Here is a 23,558-nt window from a genome sequence, read left to right as displayed (position 1 = left end):
ATGCCCAAAGACTAGAGGTTGGCCTGTATGCTGAAGAAGTACTTTACCCAAATAATTTGGGTTTTGTTGCATTTTCCAGGGAAGTGACTTTTTTAATTTCCCTAATGATTTGGTGGTTAGAATGTCTCTGTTATTCATACAGGGATCCAGACCACCTAAGAGTTTGAGATAACCTGATGATTCAAGGTGGGAGGGAACCATGCCAGACAGACCCTCTGTGTGGGAGAGCCCAACCTCAAGGGAGAGATGGGGTGGCTGGAAAATGCATTCAATCATGTGGCCAGTGATTCCAGAAATCACTCCCAGTCAAGAAATACTCAGGACACCAAAGCTCAGCTGAGCTTCCTGGTTGGTGATACACATTGGTGCACTGGGAGAGTAGTGTATACCCGGGACATGAAAGCTCCTGGAACTTTTTCTACGTGTCTTTTCTTTGGTATCTTTCTTGGTATACAAAACTGTAATCATAATTATTTAAAAAAAAAAAAAGGGCTGTACCCTTCTCGGCAGGCCTGGACCTCTTCTCCATTCTGCTCTGATGTCTAACCCCGCTTTCCCTGCCCTAGAGTGAAGGTATCCAGTACTCAGTGTACACAGACAGCCTTGTTGCCCAGCCCATCCCCAGGACAGGGAGATAAAACAATGTCTCCAACTACCATATGCTTTTCCTGCCTCAGCGCCGAGTCCAAATGCAGCAGGTCTTTTAAGTGAAGGTTGTAGGCACACAAGTTAATGTCTACACTGAAAAATAAAAAGACAAACAGAGAGGACTTGTAGAGCATTTGAAGTGAGAGATGAGGGTACAAAATATCAGCACATTTCTACTCAGTACAGGTCACAGTAGCGCTGACTCCAGGTGGTAATTCTGCATTGTGCTGATAGTCCCAATATGATAGGAGGGGAACATACGACATGTGATATGACGATATCATCGCTGATGTCAGATGGATCCTGACTGAAAGCAAAGAATACTATAAAGATGTCTACCCATGTTTTACTGACTACAAAAAGGCATTTGACTGTTTGGATCATAACAAATTACGTGTGATATTGTGAAGAATGGGAATTCTGGAACACTTCATTGTGCTCATGTGCAACCTGTATATAGATTAAGAGGCAGTTGTTCGAACAGAACAAGGGGATACGGCACAGTTTAAAGTCAGGAAAGGTGTCCATCGGGCTTGTATCCTTTCATCATACTTATTTAATCTACATGCTGAGCAAACATAATCCGAGAAGCTGGACTATATGAAGAACATGGCATCAGGACTGGAGGAAGAATCATTAATAACCTGTGATATGCAGATGACGCAACCTTGCTTGCTGAAAGTGAAGAGGACTTGAAACACTGATGAAGGTCAAATATGATAGCCTTCAGTAGGGATTGCACCTCAACATAAAGAAAACAAAAATCCTCACAACTGGACTAATAGGCAGCATCACGAAAATTTGAGGTTGTCAAGGATTTCATTTTACCTGGATCCACAATCAATACCCATGGAAGCGGCAGTCAAGAAATCAAATGATGCATTGCATTGGGCCAATCTGCAAAAGACCTCTTTAAAGTCTTGAAAAGCAAAGATGTCACCTTGAGAACCAGGGTGGACATGATCCAATAGCCTCATAGGCATGTGAAAGCTGAGCAATAAACAAGGAACACCAAAGAATTGGTGCCTTTGAACTATGGTTTTGGTGAAAAATATTGAATATACCATGGACTGCCAGAAGAATGAACAAATCTGTCCTGGAAGAAGTACAGCCAGAATGCTCCTTAGAAGTGAGAATAGAGAGACTCCATCTTGCTTAGTTTGGACATGTAAGCAGGAAGGACCAGTCCCTGAAGAAGGACATCGTGCTTGGTAAAACAGAGAGCCAGCTAAAAAGAGGAAGACCCTCGACGAGAAAGACTGACACAGTGGCTGCAACAATGGGCTCAAACATAGTAACAACAGTGTGGATGGCGCAGGACCGGGTAGTGTTTCGTTCTGTCGTGCATGGGGTCCCTATGAGTTGGAAGTGACTCGACAGCACCTAACAACAATGGTGATATGGGATGATAAACCCACCCAAGGTTTATAAGATGGAATCAAATGAGCTAAGAGACACCCACTAACGACCAGAAGGGGACAGTCAGTGTAAGAGACACAGCTGCCTGTGACAAGAGAGACAGAATATATGAAGAGAAGTAAGGTGAGAGGAAAGAAAAATGGTATTTCCTTGAGATTCTCATGTCTATCATCACATGTCCGCCGCCTGGCTGTCAGTTTGTCATACTGTGGTGGCTTGGGTGTCACTGCGATGCTGGAAGTTATGCCACTGGTATTTCAAATACCAACAGGGTCACCCATGGTGGACGGGTTTCAGCCGAGCTTCCAGACTAGTACACACAAAGAAGAAAGTCCTGGCAATCTACTTCCGAAAATTAGCCAGTGAAAACCTTACGGACCACAACAGAACACTGTCCAGTATAGTGCTGGAAGAGAAAACCCTACGGACCGCAACAGAACACTGTCCAGTATAGTGCTGGAAGATGAGCCCGCAGGTCAGAATACACTGCATAGTGGCCGCAACAATGGACTTGAGTATTCCAACAATCACGGAGATGGTGCAGGACCAGGCTACATGCCGTTCCGTTGTGCATGGGATTGCCATGAGTTAAAGCTGACTTGGTGACAACTGAAAACAACAATGATCGCATACGGTCTTTCCTTGGTGCCTGATGTGAACTTCTTATTCCCATATTACAGATAAGGAAACTGACTCAGGATACAGATGCCCAGAGAAGTCAAGGCAAGCAGATAAGTGGGGAAGTGTAATAAACGTCTTTGGCCTTATTTCCCTCATAAAACCAAAAACCAAACCAGTTGCCTGCCGTCGAGTTGATCCAACTCAGGGTGCCCCCATGGGTGTCAGAGTAGAACTTTGCTCCACGGGGTTTTCATGGACGGGGCCTTTCAGAAGCAGATCACCAGGCCTATCTTCTGAGGAGCCTCTAGGTGGGTTTGAACTACCAACCTTTTGGTTAGTAGCCAAGCACTTAACTGTCTGCACCCCTCAGGGACTCCTTATTTCCTTCGCATTATTGTTGCTGGTTGCTGTTGAATTGATTCGGACTCACAGTGGCCTCATGTTTTACAGAGTAGAGCTGCTCCATAGGGTTTTCTTGGCTGTAATTTTAACGGAAGCAGATTGCCAGGTCTTTTCTTCTGTGGTACTACAGGGTGGGTTCGAACTAGCAAATGCATTTTAAATAATGAGCTTTATACTCCAGTGGTTACAAGGCATTCAAATCCACATGATGACAAACAGCCTGTCCAACCCAAGAAGGCTTTTTTTCAATAAAGTCTCTTCCTCCCTGGGCCACCTTCAGGGTCAACACCAAGCTCGAGGCTCCGAGCCTGTTCCTTCCGCGGCCCTGGGCCATCGTTGTGCCCTGGCTCACCTCACCCAAGGTCCCCTGCACTCCCTGAACTTTAGGGCAGAATGAGGCCTGGGGGCCAATGTACAAACCTGCCAAGGCTGAGTTTCTTGAGCACCAATCACACGCTGAGCTCTGCTCTGGGCTGTAGAGTTTGGGGGTCCAGAGAGCAGACTTTGGGATAAGGTGGCTGGGTCACAACCGGCTCTAACACTCATTCGCTGTGTGACCTTGGGAAGTAACTGAGCCTCTCTGTGTCTCACTTGATTCTTTGTAAAATGGGAGAAATAATAGTACCTACCCCACAGGGTTGTTTGGAACCCTGGTGGCACAGTGGTTTAAGAGCTCGGCTGCTAACCATATGCTCGGGAGTTTGAATCCACCAGCCGCTCCTTGGAAATCCTACGGAGAAGTTCTACCCTGTCCTATAGTCACCATGAGTTGGAGTTTGTTTTTGTTTTTCCACAGGGTTGTTAAGCCAGTTGCCGTCGAGTCAACTCCGACTTATGGTGATGCCGTGGATATCAGAGCAGAGCTGTGCTCCCTAGGGTTTTCCATGACTGATTTCTCAGAAGCAGATCACCCGGCTTTTCTTGCAAGGCACTACTGGATGGACTCAAACCACTAACCTTTCGGTTAGCAACCAAGTGCTTGACTGTGCCACCCAGGGACTCCATAGGGTTCTTAGGAGGAATTAATAAATAATTAATACGTATTTATTGATCACTGACCCTGGTCAATTGCTCCCAAGGCTAATAGGGACACGCCAGCAACATGGTGGAGCTAGTCCTTGAACTCACGAGGTAATCCATGTAAAGGGCTTAGCTCTCTGCCAAGTACACACACACACACACGCACACACACACACACAAAAAAAAACTGCTTGCTGTCGAGTAGATTCTGAATGGTGCTTAATCAGTGCCAGCTGGTGCTATGCAATGCACAGGTCGTATCAGCAATTCAACAAGGAGGCTCCCTTGACATCTCTGTAGCCCTAATCCCAGCAAACCCCACATGTTGTTGTTGTTGTCAGGTGCCGCCAAGTCGGCTCTGACGCATAGCCACCCTACGTGCGAGGGAACCAAACACTGCCCAGTCCTGTGCCATCCTTATAATTCTTGTTATGTTTGAGACCATTGTTGCAGCCGCTGTGTCCATCCATCTCACTGAAGGTCTTCCTCTTTTTCACTGACCCTCTTCCAAGCATGATGTCCTTCTCCAGGGACTGATCCCTCTGACAACATGTCCAAAGTATGGAGATGCAGTCTTGCCAGCCTTGCTTTTAAGGAGCATTCTGGTTGTACTTCTTCCAAGACAGATTTGTTCATTCTTCTGGCAGTCCATGGTATATTCAATATTCTTCATCAACACGGTAATTCAAAGGCATCAATTCCTCTTCCGTCTTCCTGTTCACTGTCCAGCGCTCACGTGCACATGAGGCAATTGAAAACACCATGGCTTGCATCAGGCGCACCTTAGTCCTCAAAGTGAAATCTTTGCTTTTTAACACCTTAATGAGATCTTTAGCAGCAGATTTGCCCACTGCAATGCATCATTTGATTTCTTGACTGCTGCTTCCATGGGTGTTGACTGCAGATCCAAGCAAAATGAAATCCTTCACAACTTCAATCTTTTCTCCATTTGTCACTATGCTGCTTGTTGGTCCAGTTGTGAGGATTTTTGTTGTCTTTATGTTGAGGTATAATCCATACTGAAGGCTGTAGTATTTGATCTTCATCAGTAAATGATTCAAACCCCATACAGTGAGAGACAACGCATCAGGAGCCCGGCTCTGACATTAGTCTGCTGAGTGTCCTTGGTTATGTCAGTCAACCTCTCTGAGCCTCGATTTCCTCATCTGACAATGCTATAACCCACTGGCTGGCTCAGAGAGAGCCGGAGGCCCCACCTCCCCCCGCCGCCCTCCTTATCTCTCCCAGGTCAGCACCTCACGGAAGGTGTCCACCCAAAGGCTCTCCCCATACCCCACCACCCTCCTTACCTCTCACAGGTCAGCACCTCGGGGAAGGTGTGCACCTGGAGGCTCCCTCCATACCCCACCACCCTCCTTACCTCTCGCAGGTCAGCACCTCGGGGAAGGTGTGCACCCGGAGGAAGGAGCGGCTGAGGAACCTGTCGTCACTGGTGGCTGAGTGGATGGTGGACGAGGAGCTGCCATCATCCTTGCCGGCCTGGCTCAGGCTCCCCAGGCTGCTGGAGGGGGAGGCCTCTGTCACTTGGTTTGGGAGAGCCACCACCTGCTTTAGGTTTTCGTGCAAAGATGGGTTGGACGAACCGTCAGCAAGAGGCTGGGGCAGAAGAGAAGTCACGCTTGGTTAATTCAGGAGGCCATGTGAGGGCATCGTGGGGCTCTGACATCAGTGATGCCTGAGGTGGCCCACGGAAGGGCTGGTAGACAGACTGGTGATGGGTGGATGGGCAGGATCCTGGCTACACCTATGCTCTGGGGCCCTGGTCACAGCTGTCCCCACGAGGGCAGCCCCTGTGCACTGGTGCTTCTACCCTTAAACTCCTACCCCTAAGCTCCTACCCCTAAGCTGCCCACCATCTGTGCTGCTGGCCCGGACCCTGGGCCTGCCCTGTCTGCTTAGGTCCTGGCTGACCACCCAGATCCTTGCTGACCACCCAGATCCCTGCTGACCACCCAGATCCCTGCTGGCCACCTAGATAACTGCTTACCACCCAGCTCCCTGCTTACCACCCAGCTCCCTGCTGACCACCCAGCTCCCTGCAGACCACCCAGATCCCCTCCACCGACACTGACGTGCCATCTCCTCCTGCCCTCGGCCTTCCAGGTGGCTCCCACTGCCCCCAGGACAGGCTCAAAGCTCCTTAACAAGGGACTCGAACCTCCAGGCACTGCTGTGTGACACGGGTAAGAGCTGGTACCTGGCATGGCCGGGGTCTCAGCAATGCTGGCTGCCACCTGTGCCCAGCCCATCGCCTGCTGCTCCCTAATATGCGGCCTGAGCAGCACTGAGCTGGCTGCCAGCTCCAGGCCCTTCTCGTCATCTCATCCTTCTGGCCTTCCCAGGCCTGCCTGAAATGCCCTGCCCTCAGGGTTTGCTGGGCTGGACTGTCCACCCAACACCGATCCCAGAGTCTCCCTTGATGCCTGGGCCCACCCCACGCTGGTCCTGCAGGCCCCTGGTTGTTCCTATGTCACCTGCTACCATGTGCTGCCTCACTGTGAGGTCTCCAGGGCTAGGACAAGGCTTCCTGAGCCCTACCTAGTCTCCAGACCCCCTGTGGGGCCTCATGGGCTGCTGGGCGGTGTGTGGGGTGGGTGAATCTAGCCTGGAAGTTTCACTCCTTCATCCACTCATCAGACAGCAAAGCCAAGGAGGGGGTTCCCATTGTGTGTTCCAGGGAGCCACTCCATGAACGATAACCAGTTACTCCTCACAACAAAGGTTCCTTGGAGAAAATGCTTTGGGAAAGGCTCGGTTCACCAATACGAAACAATGTCTTCAGTGCAGGAGTTCACAGACCCTTCAATGTGCTCTGAGTCTCTTCAAAGGCAAATAATAATTAAAAAAAAAACACAAAAACCCAAAATCCTAACAAGGACCCAGTGTTTATAGTATTGCACACATGTGCTAAGGCCCTACATATATTGTCCTGTTTAACCCTCACAACGCCCAGTGACATAGAAGCCTCACTCTCCCCATTTCACAGGTGAAGAAACTGAGGCACCAAGTTCGGAAATGGCTGAGATGGGAACGAGAGTCGAGGCAGCATGACTCCAGAGCCTGCCCTCTTCAACGCCAGGAGCGTTGGCAGCATCTTCCTAAATTTACTTGCCCGGGAACCTCTTTTTCCCCAGATTGGCTCATGGGCCGAGCGCTCCCTGTGGGACCATGGGATATACGGATCTCTGCGAAACTCCCAGACACAGGTGTGAACTCCTGGCTCAAGGTGTGAGAGGCCTGGGTTCAACTCAGGCTCTGCCACTACCTACTATGTGGCCTTGGGCAGATAATTAGCCTCTCTGGGCTTCAGTTTCCCGGCATGTAAAGTGGAGATAATGATATTATTTACCTTGTAGGATTATTGGAAGGTGGGAAGGCCTGAGGCATGACAAATATTTAGCACTCTGCCAGCCCCACAGGCAGTGTTCAATAATGTCAGCTGCTGGTATTCCTGCAGCCCTGGGGTCTGTGAACGAGGGCTGATGGTAGTAACTTTGCCAGTGTCACTACCTGTATTAGTGTTAAAAGAACAGGGTGGTGCTGGCATGTCCTTCTGTGTGGCTGCCCTACTGTGCTGTCTCCTGGTGTCCCTGGGGACAACAGAAACTACAGCAGTTCCTTACCGTAATATAACACGGGCGTACCCTGTTTACTGACAACGCTGTCGTAACATGGATTAACACTGAAGCTTGCCTCCATTACAAAGCCCCAACACGACCTTATTAACATGCCATAAAACCATCGAATAGGATCTAAAATTGTGCGTTTAATGCCCCAGTCCCACCTGAATCTCTAGTACATTACTGAATGACTGCATTTCTAAAACAGAGCTCTGAACTCTCACCCGGAATTTCTGGTTGATGGGATAGACGACTTTTGCCTTCAGTGCAAATGCTGTGATGTTGCTGTTGAAAGACGGCTCACATTCCTGGGGAAGAAAGAGAACAAACAACGTGGGATGCTTTCCATAAAATGAGGGGGAGCCAACCAAGTATTGGCAAAGCACCGCACTCCATTTGTAACAGTGACCTCAGAAAGGGGCCATGATAGGCACACTCAGGTCCAAGTAAGTGCTCACTTGCCAGAGGATGGATGGATGGGTGGATGAATGGTTGATTAAATGGATGAATAGATGAATGGCTGGATGGTTGGGCCGATGGTTCACTGAATGGATATATGGATGGTGGATAGAGGAGTGGATGGGTGAGTGGATGGATGGATGGATGGACAGTGGATAGATGGATGGGTGGATGCATAGAGGTAGATGGATGGTGGCTAGATGGATGGGCCGATGAATGGATGGATGAGTGGGTAGATGGTGGATGGATGAGTGGGTGGATGAACGGATGGATGGATGGTAGACTGAATGGATGGGTGGATGGATGGATGGATGGATGGTTGGTTGGTTTAATAGATGAATGGATGGATGGATAGGTAGATGGATGGGTAGATATATGGACAGGTGGATAGATGGATGGCTGATTGAATACATGGATGGATGGGTAGATAGATGGATGGGTGGATAAGTGGATGGATGGTTGATTGAACAGATGGATGGATGGGTAGATAGATGGGTAGATGGATGGATGAGTGGATGGATGGATGAATAGACATACGGATGGTCACTAGATGCTATCAAAAGAAAATGACACATTCTTCATTTAATTCTAATTCTTCAGCTTTGGAAGAAATAAAAATTTGAATAACATGACAATAATTAATAAGAGCCTTTTTAAAAACCATAAATCACTTTTTTGTGGAAAAAGCAAACCACGACATAATTTTAGCATTGTCAGGGGTATGAGTGTGTACACTGACAATATACATGCAAGGCTTTGGATTAGGTCCTTAATAGGTGGTTGGGCAAGTTTTTTTTTGGCAATTTAATATTTTTCAAATATACCATTCGGTGACATCAATTATATCAATCATGTTATGTAACCATCACCAATATCTACTGTGGGTGAGCAAACCCTTTAACTTCTCTGAGTCTTAGTCTTTCCAGTCAGTGAACAGGTGTGGAATTCCCCAACCAAGGAACAGAAAGATAAAGCACCCAGCTGAGTTGCTACAACAGAGATACTAAGCAATGGGTAGCTGTGAATAGTGGTAGTAACAAGCTGCTCTCAAAGCCTGCTCATGAATCACCTCCACCAAGAAGCCTTCCCTGACTGCAGCCAGATGGACATATGCATAACCTGCCCCTCCATGCCCACATCATCTGCCTATCTGTCTCCTTTGAGGGCAGCCCCGTAGTACTCTGCAAAGCCAGTGCTGAAGAAATGCTCTATAAATAGCCATTTTCAAGGGAATGGAGACTGGGAGGCTGGCCAGGTGCCTGGAATTCTAGACCATGAGAAATCTCTACTCAACAATTCCAAACAGGTGGACTGATGAAAACTGCATTGAAGTCAACTTCCGTGCTTTTCACTAAATCTTGATGAAAGAGATCCATAAGAAATTATTGATTCCCAATTGCTAAGTTCACCTTGGAACAGGACACCCTATCATGGGGAATGCAAATGATTTATTTCTTCTTCAATGTGGGGCGTTTAAACAGTATCTGCCGGAGCTGGCAACTTGGCCTATATACGTCCCGAGAGAGTTTCACCTTGATGCCCTTCTGAGTGAACAGTGAGGGAAGCTATGTAGCAAGAGCCTAAGCGTTTCGATCTATACCTTATGACTTGCAAAACCCGATTTAGATGACAAGAACGTGGAAAAGCCAGAACATGGGTTACCTTCTGTCTTAGTCTCTTGGGCTGCTATAACAAAGTACCACAGACTGGGTGGCTCGCAAGAACAAAAGTGTATTGTCTCACAGTTCTGGAGGCTGGGAGTCCCAGATCAGGGTGTTGGCAGTGTTGATTCTTTCTGAGGCTCTGAGAGAGAATCTGCTCCATGCTTCTCTCCTAGTTTCTGGTGACAGCCTGCGATCCTTGGTGTTCCTTGGCTTGTAGACACATCATTCCAATCTCTGCCTCCATCCTCACACGCTGTCTTCCCTCTGTCTCTTCTCTTTTATAAGGTCAACACTCATATAGGATTAAGGAGTCTTGGTGGTGCAATGGTTAAGCTCTTGGCTGCTAACGGAAAGGTCGGTGGTTTGAACCCACCAGCCACTCTGCAGGGGTAAAGACCTGGTGATCTGCCCCCATAAAGATTACGGCCGAGGAAACCCTATGAGGCAGTTCTACTCTGTCCTATAGGGTCGCTATTGACTAGAAGGCACACAACAACAACAACATATAGGATTAGGACCGACCCTACTCCAGTATGACCTCATGTTAACTGATGACATCTTCAGAGGCCCTATTTCCAAACAAGGTCATGTCCACAGGTAACGGGGGTTAGGACTTCAACCGACCTTTTATGGTTATTCAGTCTACAATACCTCCTTAAGCTTCTAAGAACCCTGGCAGAGAGGTTCTGGTCTCCATTTATCAGATTAAGAAAATAACACTCAGAGGGGTTAAGCCACTTGCCCAAAGCCACACAGCTAATAAGGGCCAGAACCAGGATTTGAGCTGAGATCCCCTGGTTCCAAATCCCATGCTTTTTAGCTGACACCACGCTGTCTCCTTCAACATCATGCAAATTGGAACAAGAGTAAGAGCCATGAAGATAAGAGAAAGTGCAAGCTCAGTACACAGGGCCCCGCAGTAAGACAGCTGCTGGGCTTGGCTTCCCCACACCCCAGGACCACGGGCCAGACACTGTCACTCCCGCACCCCAATCAACCACCTCATCCATTTCACCGCTTATAAATAACTTCTCCAATCCAGAGCCCTGGTCTAAACCTCCACCACCTTTACCTTGAATGGCTGCAATAGCCTCTGGCAGGCTCCTCACTCATGAACTGAAGGCCTACTGTGTGCCGGCGCAATTGGCCCACGATCAGCCACTAACCCAAGGGCTGGTGATTCAAAGCCACCCAGCAGCACTGCAGAAGAAAGCCCCGGCAGCCTGCTTCTGTAAAGACCACAGTCAAGAAAACCCTATGGAGTAGCTCTACTCTGTAACACATGGGGTTGCCACGAGTTGGAACTGGCCCGACAGCAATGGGTTTCTTGGTTTACTGTGTGCTAGGTGTTTTACGTACATTTGCTCATTTATTTATCGCACAAAGGCAGCTTAATGAAGTACATATTATTATTATTATACCCATTTACAGAGGGACAAAACAAGGCTCAGAGGTTGTTGTTGGTGCTGGTGCTGTTAGTTGCCATTAGGTCAGCCCTGCCTTATGGCAACCCCACACACAAGAAAAGGAAAAGCTGCCTGGCCCTGTGCCATCCTCATGATTGACTGAGGATTGGATGGTTGTGATTCGGTGGGTTTTCACTGGCTGATTTTCAGGAGCAGACCACCAGGCCTTTCTTCCTAGTCTGTCTTAGTCCAGAAGCTCTGCTGAAACCTATTCGGCATCATAGCAACACCCAAGCCCCCACTGACAGACGGGTGGTGACTGTGTGTGAGGAGTACTGGCTGGGAATCAAACCCAGGTCTCCCACATGGGAGGTGAGAATTCTACCACTGAGCCACACCTTCTAACTCACTCTCCCCATGGCAATCGGATGGCTTTTTAAATATATGCAATCCCCATCACTGCCTGGTTTGAAATCCTTTCTGGGTTCCCTTTGCTCTGAGGGTCCAGAGCAGGGCCTGTCCCCAACCCCCACCTCCAGCATCCTGTCCCACTCTCTGCTTGAAGCACTTTTGCAGAACTGGGACAAAAGCTGAGAATGGCAGTAAGATGAAAATAGCTGACTTTGGGACCGGCTCCTCATTAGCGGAGCCAGTGCAAAATGAAAATGGGGGCCCCCTCTTAAAAACCATTAAGAATTTCAACACAGCAACAGCAGAGCCCAGCAGCCAAGTGTGGGTCCCCTCTCAGCATGGGTCCTGTGTGAGTGCCCAGGCCACAGCCTGGGTTGGATCACCCAGTGCGAAAGGTAGGCACAGGCTTACTTACTAATCTGTAGGGACCAATTTTCCACATGGGTTTCACCATAGACTGGTAAGCACAAGTAAGCCCATGCTTACTCTGCTTACTGAAAATCCATCCCTGATAAAACCCAGGGACTGTAATTTGAAAAAAAGGCTTTGATTCTGTAGGAAGGTGCTGTGGGGTTGGGAGAAAAACAGATGCCAGCCATACCTAGAAGCAAAATCTTTTTTTTTTTTTTTTAGTTGTGCTTTAGATGAAAGTTTACAGTTCAAGTTAGTTTTTCATACAAAAATTTATACATTAGTTGCCATCCCCACAATGTGACTGCACACTCCTTTCCACCCTGGATTTCCTGTGTCCATTCAGCCAGCTCCTGTCCCCTTCTGCCTTCTCATCCTGCCTCCAGACAGGAGCTGCCCATTTCATCTCATGTGTCTACTTGAGATAAGAATCACACTCTTCGTGAGTATTATTTTATGTCTTATAGTCCAGTCTAATCTTTGTCTGAAGAGTTGACTTCAGGAATGGCTTTAGTTTTGGACTAAAGGAGAGTCCGGGGGCCATGCCTTCCAGGTTCCCTCCAGTCTAAGTCAGACCATTAAGTCTGGTATTTTTACTAGAATTTGAGTTCTGTACCTGACTTTTCTCCTGCTCCATCAGGGACTCTCTCTTATGTTCCCTGTCAGGGCAGTCATTGGTGGTACCACCACAGAGTTCTTCGGGTCTTGTTGTTGTTGTTAGGTGCCGTTGAGTCAGTTCCGACTCATAGCGACCCTATGCAAAACAGAATGAAACACTGCCCGGTCCTGCGCCATCTTTATAATCGTTGTTATGCTTGAGCTCATTGTTGCAGCCACTGTGTCAATCCACCTCGTTGAGGCTCTTCCTCTTTTCCGCTGACCCTGTACTCTGCCAAGTACGATGTCCTTCTCCAGGGACTCGTCCCTCCTGAAAACATGTCCAAAGTATGTAAGACGCAGTCTCGCCATCCTTGCCTCTAAGGAACATTCTGGCCGCACTTCTTCCAAGACAGATTTGTTTGTTCTTTTGGCAGTCCATGGTATATTCAATATTCTTCGCCAACACCACAATTCAAACGCGTCAATTCTTCTTCGGTCTTCCTTATTCATTGTCCAGCTTTCACACACGTATGATTTTTTTTTTTTAATAACTTTTATTAAGCTTCAAGTGAACGTTTACAAATCCAATCAGTCTGTCACATATAAGTTTACATACATCTCACTCCCTACTCCCACTTGCTCTCCCCCTCTTGAGTCAGCCCTTTCAGTCTCTCCTTTCGTGAGAATTTTGCCGGCTTCCCTCTCTCTCTATCCTCCCAGCCCCCCTCCAGACAAGAGTTGCCAACACAATCTCAAGTGTCCACCTGATATAATTAGCTCACTCTTCATCAGCGTCTCTCTCCCACCCGCTGACCAGTCCCTTTCATGTCTGATGAGTTGTCTTCGGGGATGGTTCCTGTCCTGGGCCAACAGAAGGTCTGGGGAGCATGGCCGCTGGGATTCCTCTCGTCTCAGTCAGACCATTAAGTTTGGTCTTTTTATGAGAATTTGGGGTCTGCATCCCACTGATCTCCTGCTCCCTCAGGGGTCCTCTGCTGTGCTCCCTGTCAGGGCAGTCATCGATTGTGGCCGGGCACCAACTAGTTCTTCTGGTCTCAGGGTGATGTAGGTCTCTGGTTCATGTGGCCATTTCTGTCTCTTGGGCTCTTAGTTGTCGTGTGGCCTTCGTATTCTTCATTTTCCTTTGCTCCAGGTGGGTTGAGACCAATTGCTGCATCTTAGATGGCCGCTTGTTAGCATTTAAGACCCCAGACGCCACATTTCAAAGTGGGATGCAGAATGATTTCATAATAGAATTATTTTGCCAATTGACTTAGAAGTCCCCGCAAACCATGTTCCCCAGACCCCCGCGCTTGCTCCGCTGACCTTTGAAGCATTCATTTTATCCCGGAAACTTCTTTGCTTTTGGTCCAGTCCAATTGAGCTGACCTTCCATGTATTGAGTGTTGTCTTTCCCTTCACCTAAAGCAGTTCTTATCTACTGATTAATCAATAAAAAACCCTCTCCCACCCTCCCTCCCTCCCCCCCTCGTAACCACAAAAGTATGTGTTCTTCTCAGGTTTACTATTTCTCAAGATCTTATAATAGTGGTCTTATACAATATTTGTCCTTTTGCCTCTGACTAATTTCGCTCAGCATAATGCCTTCCAGGTTCCTCCATGTTATGAAATGTTTCAGAGATTCGTCACTGTTCTTTATCGATGCGTAGTATTCCATTGTGTGAATATACCACAATTTATTTACCCATTCATCCGTTGATGGACACCTTGGTTGCTTCCAGCTTTTTGCTATTGTAAACAGAGCTGCAATAAACATGGGTGTGCATATATCTGTTTGTATGAAGGCTCTTGTATCTCTAGGGTATATTCCTATGAGTGGGATTTCTGGGTTGTATGGTAGTTCTATTTCTAACTGTTTAAGATAACGCCAGATAGATTTCCAAAGTGGTTGTACCATTTTACATTCCCACCAGCAGTGTATGAGAGTTCCGATCTCTCCGCAGCCTCTCCAACATTTATTATTTTGTGTTTTTTGGATTAATGCCAGCCTTGCTGGTGTGAGATGGAATCTCATCGTAGTTTTAATTTGCATTTCTCTAATGGCTAATGATCGAGGGCATTTTCTCATGTATCTGTTGGCTGCCTGAATATCTTCTTTAGTGAAATGTGTGTTCACATCCTTTGCCCACTTCTTGATTGGGTTGTTTGTCTTTTTGTGGTTGAGTGTTGACAGAATCATGTAGATTTTAGAGATCAGGTGCTGGTCGGAGATGTCATAGCTGAAAATTCTTTCCCAATCTGTCAGTGGTCTTTTTACTCTTTTGGAGAAGTCTTTAGATGAGCATAGGTGTTTGATTTTTAGGAGCTCCCAGTTATCGGGTTTCTCTTCATCATTTTTGGTAATGTTTTGTATTCTGTTTATACCTTGTATTAGGGCTCCTAATGTTGTCCCTATTTTTTCTTCCATGATCTTTATCGTTTTAGTCTTTATGTTTAGGTCTTTGATCCACTTGGAGTTAGTTTTTGTGCATGGTGCGAGGTATGGGTCCTGTTTCATTTTTTTGCAAATGGATATCCAGTTATGCCAGCACCATTTGTTAAAAAGGCTATCTTTTCCCCAGTTAATTGACACTGGTCCTTTGTCAAATATCAGCTGCTCATACGTGGATGGATCTATGTCTGGGTTCTCAATTCTGTTCCATTGGTCTATGTGTCTGTTGTTGTACCAATACCAGGCTGTTTTGACTACTGTGGCTGTATAATAGGTTCTGAAGTCAGGTAAGGTGAGGCCTCCCACTTTCTTCTTCTTTTTCAGTAGTGCTTTGCTTATCCGGGGCTTCTTTCCCTTCCATATGAAATTGGTGATTTGTTTCTCTATCCCCTTAAAATATGACATTGGAATTTGGATCGGAAGTGCGTTAAATGTATAGATGGCTTTTGGTAGAATAGACATTTTTACTATGTTAAGTCTTCCTATCCATGAGCAGGGTATGTTTTTCCACTTAAGCATGTCCTTTTGAATTTCTTGTAGTAGAGCTTTGTAGTTTTCTTTGTATAGGTCTTTTACATCCTTGGTAAGATTTATTCCTAAGTATCTTATCTTCTTGGGGGCTACTGTGAATGGTATTGATTTGGTTATTTCCTCTTCGGTGTTCTTTTTGTTGATGTAGAGGAATCCAAGTGATTTTTGTATGTTTATTTTATAACCTGAGACTCTGCCAAACTCTTCTATTAGTTTCAGTAGTTTTCTGGAGGATTCCTTAGGGTTTTCTGTGTATATAATCATGTCATCTGCAAATAGTGATAACTTTACTTCTTCCTTGCCAATCCGGATACCTTTTATTTCTTTGTCTAGCCTAATTGCCCTGGCTAAGACTTCCAACATGATGTTGAATAAGAGCAGTGATAAAGGGCATCCTTGTCTGGTTCCCGTTCTCAAGGGAAATGCTTTCAGGTTCTCTCCATTTAGAGTGATATTGGCTGTTGGCTTTGCATAGATGCCCTTTATTATGTTGAGGAATTTTCCTTCAATTCCTATTTTGGTAAGAGTTTTTATCATGAATGGGTGTTGGACTTTGTCAAATGCCTTTTCTGCATCAATTGATAAGATCATGTGGTTTTTGTCTTTTGTTTTATTTATGTGATGGATTACATTAATGGTTTTTCTGATATTAAACCAGCCTTGCATACCTGGTATAAATCCCACTTGATCAGGGTGAATTATTTTTTTGATGTGTTGTTGGATTCTATTGGCTAGAATTTTGTTGAGGATTTTTGCATCAATGTTCATGAGGGATATAGGTCTATAATTTTCTTTTTTTGTAATGTCTTTACCTGGTTTTGGTATCAGGGAGATGGTGGCTTCATAGAATGAGTTGGGTAGTATTCCGTCATTTTCTATGCTTTGGAAGACCTTTAGTAGTAGTGGTGTTAACTCTTCTCTGAAAGTTTGGTAGAACTCTGCAGTGAAGCCATCCGGGCCAGGGCTTTTTTTTGTTGGGAGTTTTTTAATTACCGTTTCAATCTCTTTTTTTGTTATGGGTCTATTTAGTTGTTCTACTTCTGAATGTGTTAGTTTAGGTAGGTAGTGTTTTTCCAGGAATTCATCCATTTCTTCTAGGTTTTCAAATTTGTTAGAGTACAATTTTTCATAATAATCTGAAATGATTCTTTTAATTTCATTTGGTTCTGTTGTGATGTGGTCCTTCTCATTTCTTATTCGGGTTATTTGTTTCCTTTCCTGTATTTCTTTAGTCAGTCTAGCCAATGGTTTATCAATTTTGTTAATTTTTTCAAAGAACCAGCTTTTGGCTTTGTTAATTCTTTCAATTGTTTTTCTGTTCTCTAATTCATTTAGTTCAGCTCTAATTTTTATTATTTGTTTTCTTCTGGTGCCTGATGGATTCTTTTCTTGCTCACTCACTTTCTATTTGTTCAAGTTGTAGGGACAGTTCTCTGCTTTTGGCTCTTTCTTCTTCTTGTATGTGTGCATTTATTGATATAAATTGGCCTCTGAGCACTGCTTTTGCTGTGCCCCAGAGGTTTTGATAGGAAGTATTTTCATTCTCGTTGCTTTCTATGAATTTCCTTATTCCCTCCTTGATGTCTTCTATAACCCAGTCTTTTTTCAGGAGGGTATTGTTCATTTTCCAAGTATTTGATTTCTTTTCCCTAGTTTTTCTGTTATTGATCTCTAGTTTTATTGCCTTGTGGTCTGAGAAGATGCTTTGTAATATTTCGATGTTTTGGACTCTGCAAAGGTTTGTTTTATGACCTAATATGTGGTCTATTCTAGAGAATGTTCCATGTGCGCTAGAAAAAAAAGTATATTTTGCAGCAGTTGGGTGGAGAGTTCTGTATAACTCAATGAGGTCAAGTCGGTTGATTGTTGTAATTAGATCTTCCGTGTCTCTGTTGAGCTTCTTACTGGATGTCCTGTCCTTCTCCGAAAGTGGTGTGTTGAAGTCTCCTACTATAATTGTGGAGGTATCTATCTCGCTTTTCAATTCTGTTAAAATTTGATTTATGTATCTTGCAGTCCTGTCATTGGGTGCATAAATATTTAATATGGTTATGTCTTCCTGATCAATTGTCCCTTTTATCATTATATAGTGTCCTTCTTTATCCTTTGTGGTGGATTTAAGTCTAAAGTCTATTTTGTCAGAAATTAATATTGCTACTCCTCTTCTTTTTTGCTTATTGTTTGCTTGATATACTTTTTTCCATCCTTTGAGTTTTAGTTTGTTTGTGTCTCTAAGTCTAAGGTGTGTCTCTTGTAGGCAGCATATAGATGGATCGTGTTTCTTTATCCAGTCTGTGACTCTCTGTCTCTTTATTGGTGCATTTAGTCCATTTACATTCAGGGTAATTATAGATAAATAAGTTTTTAGTGCTGTCATTTTGATGCCTTTTTATGTGTGTTGTTGACAATTTCATTTTTCCACATACTTTTTTGTGCTGAGGCGTTTTTCTTAGTAAATTGTGAGATCCTCATTTTCATAGTGCTTGACTTTATGTTAGTTGAGTCATTACGTTTTTCTTGGTTTTTATCTTGAGTTATAGAGTTGTTATACCTTTTTGTGGTTACCTTATTATTTACCCCTATTTTTCTAAGTAAAAACCTAACTTGTATTGTTCTATATCACCTTGTATCACTCTCCATATGGCAGTTCAATGCCTCCTGTATTTAGTCCCTCTTTTTGATTATTGTGATCTTTTACCTATTGACTTCCATGGTTCCCTGTTATGTGTATTTTTTTTTTTAATTAATCTTAATTTGTTTGTTTTTGTGATTTCCCTATTTGAGTTGATATCAGGACGTTCTGTTTTGTGACCTTGTGTTGTGCTGATATCTGATATTATTGGTTCTCTGACCAAACAATATCCTTTAGTATTTCTTGTAGCTTTGGTTTGGTTTTTGCAAATTCTCTAAACTTGTGTTTGTCTGTAAATATCTTAATTTCGCCTTCATATTTCAGAGAGAGTTTTGCTGGATATATGATCCTTGGCTGGCAGTTTTTCTCCTTCAGTGTTCTGTATATGTCGTCCCATTCCCTTCTTGCCTGCATGGTTTCTGCTGAGTAGTCAGAACATATTCTTATTGATTCTCCCTTGAAGGAAAACTTTCTTTTCTCCCTGGCTGCTTTTAAAATTTTCTGTTTATCTTTGGTTTTGGTGAGTTTGATGATAATATGTCTTGGTGTTTTTCTTTTTGGATCAATCTTAAATGGGGTTCGATGAGCATCTTGGATAGATATCCTTTCGTCTTTCATGATGTCAGGGAAGTTTTGTGTCAGGAGTTCTTCAACTATTTTCTCTGTGTTTTCTGTCCCCCCTCCCTGTTCTGGGACTCCAATCACCCGCAGGTTATCCTTCTTGATAGAGTCCCACATAATTCTTAGGGTTTCTTCATTTTTTTTAATTCTTTTATCTGATTTTTTTTCAGCTATGTTGGTGTTGATTCCCTGGTCCTCCAGATGTCCCAGTCTGCATTCTAATTGCTCGAGTCTGCTCCTCTGACTTCCTAGTGCGTTGTCTAATTCTGTTATTTTATTGTTAATCTTTTGGATTTCTACATGTTGTCTCTCTATGGATTCTTGCAACTTATTAATTTTTCCACTATGTTCTTGAATAATCTTTTTGAGTTCTTCAACAGTTTTATCAGTGTGTTCCTTGGCTTTTTCCGCAGTTATCCTAATTTCATTTGTGATATCATTAAGCATTCTGTAAATTAGTTTTTTATATTCTGTATCTGATAATTCCAAGATTGTATCTTCATTTGGGAAAGATTTTGATTCTTTTGTTTGGGGGGTTGGAGAAGCTGTCATGGTCTGCTTCTTTAAGTGGTTTGATATGGATTGTTGTCTCCGAGCCATCACTGGGAAACTAGTTTTTCCAGAAAATCCACTAAAAAAAAAAATGCAGTCAGATCCCTATCAGAGTTCTCCCTCTGGCTCAGGCTATTCAGATGTTAATGAAGCCGCCTGGTGAGGGTGGGGGAGGGAACAGAGAGATAGGAGAGTAGCACCTCAGAATATAGCCAGAGTTGCTTGTCTTGCTTGGAATGACTATTATATCTGAGATTCCCGGGGGCGTGTCGCCTATGTGTGCTGGCTGTGTGGAGATTGCCCCCGGGGGGTCTGGCCCGTTGGAGTCACGGTCAGATCCTCCGCTTCCAGCCCCACGCCCAGTGTCAAGGCTCCCCTACTGGGACGGTGCACTCTCGACTCCAAAATCAGTCACTGCCTATCAGTCACTGCCTCCCGGGGACTTCTCGTCCCTCCAGCCGCGTGGCCGTGCCGCCCCCGAGAACCAGTTGGGGGTTAGTTCAGATGGGTGGAGCAGCTCCCCGTGCTTGTGCCGTGACCGAGTGTCCCGGCTGGGACGCTGTTCTCCCCGCTCCAATACCAGTCGCTGCCTCCCGGGGACTTCTCCTACCGGCTGAGTCCCATGCCGCCCGCGCGACCCGGCTGGTCCCCTTCCCAGGGTTAGTTCAGGGGGGTGGAGCAACTCTCCGTGTTTATGCCGTACCTGCGTCCAGTCCAAATCCCTGCGGGACGGTTCCCCGGCTCGGACGCTGCTCTTTCTGCTCCAAGACCAGTCACTGCCTCCCGGGGATTTCTCCTACTGGCTGCGTCCCATGCCGCCCGTGGAACCGGCTGGTCCCCCTCCCGGGGTTAGTTCAGGAGGGTGGAGCAGCTGTCTGTGCTTGTGCCGTACCTGACTGGTACGCTGGCTCCAGGCTCTGGAAACAATCGCTGCTTCCCCGTATTAGTTCGTTCTCCGTCTCTAAATCTGTGTTTGTTGTTCAGGGTTCGTAGATTGTTATGTATGTGATCGATTCACTTGTTTTTCCGTGTCTTTGTTGTAAGAGGGATCCGAGGTAGCGTCTGCCTAGTCCGCCATCTTGGCTCCGCCCCCCACACACGTATGATTTGATTGAAAATACCATGGCTTGGGTCAGGCGCACCTTAGTCTTCAGGGTGACATCTTTGCTCTTCAACACTTTGAAGAGATCCTTTGCAGCCGATTTGCCCAATGCAACGCGTCTTTTGATTTCTTGACTGCTGCTTCCATGGCTGTTGATTGTGGATCCAAGTAAAATGAAATCCTTGACAACTTCAATCTTTTCTCCATTTATCACGATGTTGCTCATTGGTCCAGTTGTGAGGTTTTTTGTTTTCTTTATGTTGAGGTGTAATCCATACCAAAGCCTCTGGTCTTTGATCTTCATTAGTAAGTGCTTCAAGTCCTCTTCACTTTCAGCAAGCAAGGTTGTGTCATCTACATAACGCAGGTTGTTAATGAGTCTTCCTCCAATCCTGATGCCCCGTTCTTCATATAGTCCGGCTTCTCGTATTACTTGTTCAGTATACAGATTAAATAGGTATGATGAAAGAATACAACCCTGACGCACGCCTTTCCTGACTTTAAACCAATCAGTATCCCCTTGTTCTGTCTGAACAACTGCCTCTTGATCTATGTAAAGGTTCCTCACGAGCACAATCAAGTGTTCTGGAATTCCCATTCTTCACAATGTTATCCATAATTTGTTATGAACCACACAGTCAAATTAATCAGTCAATAAAACACAGGTAAACATCCTTCTGGTATTCTCTGCTTTCAGCCAGGATCCATCTGACATCAGCAATGATATCCCTGGTTCCACGTCCTCTTCTGAAGCTGGCCTGAATTTCTGGCAGCTCCCTGTTGATTTACTGCTGTAGCCGTTTTTGAATGATGTTCAGCAAAATTTTGGTCGCATGTGGTATTAATGATATTGTTCTATAATTTCCACATTCGGTTGGATCACCTTTCTTCGGAATAGGCATAAATATGGATATCTTCCAGTCAGTTGGCCAGGAAGCTGTCTTCCGTATTTCTTGGCATGGACGAGTGAGCACCTCCAGCGCTGCATCTGTTTGTTGAATCATCTCAATTGATATTCCATCAATTCCTGGAGCCTTGTTTTTCACTAACGCCTTGAGAGCAGTTCGGGCTTCTTCCTTCAGTACCATCGGTTCCTAATCATATGCCACCTCTTGAAATGGTTGAATATCAATTAATTCTTTTTGGTATAATGACTCTGTGTATTCCTTCCATCGTCTTTTGATGCTTCCTGCATCGTTTAATATTTTCCCCATGGAATCCTTCACAATTGCAACTCGAGGCTTGAATTTTTTCTTCAGTTCTTTCAGCTTGAGAAATGCCGAGCGTGTTCTTCCCTTTTGGTTTTCCATCTCCAGGTCTTTGCACATGTCATTATAATACTTTACTTTGTCCTCTCAAGAGGCCCTTCGAAATCTTCTGTTCAGTTCTTTTATTTCATCAGTTCTTCCTTTTGCTTTAGCTGCTCGACACTCAAGAGCAAGTTTCAGAGTCTCCTCTGGCATCCATCTTGGTCTTTTCTTTCTTTCCTGTCTTTTCAATGACCTCTTGCTTTCTTCATGGATGATGTCCTTGATGTCATTCCACAGCTCGTCTGGTCTTCGGTCACTAGTGTTCAATGCGCCAAATCTATTCTTCAGATGGTCTCTAAATTCACGTGGGATATACTCCAGGTCATATTTTGGCTCTCATGGACTTGCTCTGATTTTCTTCAGCTTCAGCTTGAACTTGCATATAAGCAATTGATGGTCTGCTCCACAGTCGTCCCCTGGCCTTGTTCTGACTGATGATATTGAGCTTTTCCATCGTCTCTTTCCACAGATGTAGTCAGTTTGATTTCTGTGTGTTCTGTCTGGTGAGGTCCATGTGTATAGTCGCCATTTTTGTTGGTGAAAGAAGGTATTTGCAATGAAGAAGTCATTGGTCTTGCAAAATTCTATCATTCAATCTCCAGCATTGTTTCTATCCCCAAGGCCATATTTTCCAACTACTGATCCTTCTTCTTTGTTTCCAACTTTCATATTCCAATTGCCAGTAATTATCAATGGATCATGATTGCATGTTGGATCAATTTCAGACTGCAGCAGCTGATAAAAATCTTCTATTTCTTCATCTTTGGCCTTAGTGGTTGGTGCATAAATTTGAATAATAGTCGTATTAACTGGTCTTCCTTGTCGTATGGATATTATCCTATCACTGACAGCTCTGTACTTCAGGATCAATCTTGAAACGTTCTTTTTGACGATGAATGCAACACCATTCCTGTTCGAGTTGTTGTTCCCAGCATAGCAGACTATAGGATTGTCTGATTCAAAGTGGCCAAAACTAGTCCACTTCAGCTCACTAATGCCTAGGATATTGATGTTTATGCGTTCCATTTCATTTTTGACGATTTCCAATTTTCCTAGATTCATAATTTGTACATTCTAGGTTCCGATTATTAATGGACATTTGCAGCTGTTTCTTCTCATTTTGAGTTGTGCCACATCAGCAAATGAAGGTCCCAAAAGTTTTACTCCATCCACGTCATTAAGATCGACTCTACTTTGAGGAGGCAGCTCTTCCCCAGTCATCTTTTGAGTGCCTTCCAACCTGGGGGGCTCATCTTCCAGCACTATATCAGACAGTGTTCCACTGCTATTGATAGGGTTTTCACTGGCCAATGCTTTTCAGAAGTAGACTGCCGGGTCCTTCTTCCTAGTCTTAGTCTGGAAGCTCAGCTGAAACCTGTGTTCCATGGGTGACCCTGCTGGTATCTGAATACCAGTGGCATAGCTTCCAGCATCACAGCAACACACAAGCCCCCATAGTACAACAAACTGACAGACACATGGGGGTCTTCGGGTCTTAGACTGATGGAATCTCTGGTTTATGTGGCCCTTTCTGTTTCTTGGGCTAATATTTTCCTTGTGACTTTGGTGTTCTTCATTTTCCTTTATTCCAGGTGGGCTGGGACCAATCGATGCATCTCAGATGGCCACTTGATAGCTTTTAAGACTCCAAATGCC

The 23,558-nt window shown here is 45.0% G+C and overlaps 1 protein-coding gene across 5 annotated transcripts in view; it reads right to left on the bottom strand.

The window, feature by feature from the left end:
- Positions 1-23,558, bottom strand: part of EVC (EvC ciliary complex subunit 1) — a 122,621-nt gene that overhangs the window by 83,158 nt on the left and 15,905 nt on the right. For all 5 annotated transcript variants that reach the window (XM_049886525.1, XM_049886526.1, XM_049886524.1 and 2 more), the window contains exons 3-5: positions 7,976-8,059; positions 5,492-5,727; positions 657-741 (exon numbers count right to left, since the gene is read on the bottom strand). In XM_049886525.1, coding sequence (XP_049742482.1) covers positions 657-741; positions 5,492-5,727; positions 7,976-8,059 — 405 coding nt within the window. The remainder of the gene's footprint in view (positions 1-656; positions 742-5,491; positions 5,728-7,975; positions 8,060-23,558) is intronic.

Source organism: Elephas maximus, chromosome 5, assembly GCF_024166365.1.
Source record: "Elephas maximus indicus isolate mEleMax1 chromosome 5, mEleMax1 primary haplotype, whole genome shotgun sequence".
Taxonomy (NCBI): domain Eukaryota; kingdom Metazoa; phylum Chordata; class Mammalia; order Proboscidea; family Elephantidae; genus Elephas; species Elephas maximus.
Note: the sequence above shows the minus strand (reverse complement) of the source record. Positions and strands in the feature narration are given on the sequence as shown.